Genomic DNA, 1,059 nt, shown 5'->3' with positions numbered 1-1,059 from the left:
ATCTTAAAATTAAATTCAGAGAGAGTGGATGTGCAGCTGCCCTATGGCTGATGAGTATTCAACAGTGCAAAGGCCTGCTCACTGCTTGTTTCCCCTTGCAGTGTGAGCTTAAAGCCTAGTGGGAATCATTGCTGAAGTGCTGTTGGCATTACCCATGCAAAGACCCTGTATTTTAGGATAAGTAAAATTGGGATGGCCAAGGCACTGGGGGTTAATAGGAAAATTTAAGCCTTTGTTTGTAGTTATTTATTTGTAAATGCAAGAGACAGATGGACATTGCCATGTTATTAAGATAATTTCAGTCAGAAATTTACCAATAGCAAGTCATGAATAGTGATTTTAGAGGGAAATCTGGAAAGGATTACTATGAATTCATAATTCCTCTCCTTACACAACAGTAAGATTAAACTAAAATGTTCTTTGTTAAAATTTACACCGTTACCTGTTAAGTCTTTTGTTGTTAATATTTGGTTGCTATCATATAGAGAGTACAGTGCATGACAAGTGTAGGGTCAACTATAAGAATAGGGTGACAATTTTGCATGGGTGTCATGTTCATAGTGGAAAGCCTTCTGATGGTTCCCATTCAAATGAATGCTCATATGTCAGTGCGAGAGTGTGGGTACAAGTCCCAAAGGGCTGGAGGGTCATTGGAGGTCAGGTTACATGTGAATATTTACCTCAATGTCAAATTCTGGTCAACTCTATATACACCTCTTTTCTTCTAGGTTTGTCACGCATTATGTGGCGTGAGGATGAAAATTTTTGCCTGTTGTTGTTGCTATCTTGACACACCTCTGGTTGCAGGACCTCTTCTCTCAGCTACTGGACTTTTGGGGATAACAAAGATTGCTCATATAAAGTCAAGACAGCTCATGGGCCTAATTCTTATCTCTTATTGTCTGTTGCCTCTACTGCCACTGATTGCTGGCTTTCTTTCTCTCCCACAGTCTTCACATGACCACGATGTGTCTACAGTACAAACCCACAGTGGTGGCATGTGTATGTATATACATAGTGTGCACTTGGAGCCATTATGAGGTAATTAAAAGGTCTTCT

The 1,059-nt window shown here is 39.8% G+C and overlaps 1 protein-coding gene across 1 annotated transcript in view; it reads left to right on the top strand.

Annotated features, from left to right (window-relative positions):
- Positions 1-1,059, top strand: part of LOC119594671 (cyclin-T2-like) — a gene marked incomplete in the record, with an annotated part of 20,280 nt that overhangs the window by 12,145 nt on the left and 7,076 nt on the right. Inside the window, 1 exon segment of the mRNA XM_037943727.1 lies at positions 951-1,041. Coding sequence (XP_037799655.1) covers positions 951-1,041 — 91 coding nt within the window.

Source organism: Penaeus monodon, chromosome 34, assembly GCF_015228065.2.
Source record: "Penaeus monodon isolate SGIC_2016 chromosome 34, NSTDA_Pmon_1, whole genome shotgun sequence".
Classification (NCBI taxonomy): Eukaryota; Metazoa; Arthropoda; class Malacostraca; order Decapoda; family Penaeidae; genus Penaeus; species Penaeus monodon.
The sequence above is the reverse complement of the archived record's forward strand: the minus strand, read 5'-3'. Positions and strand labels throughout refer to the sequence as shown.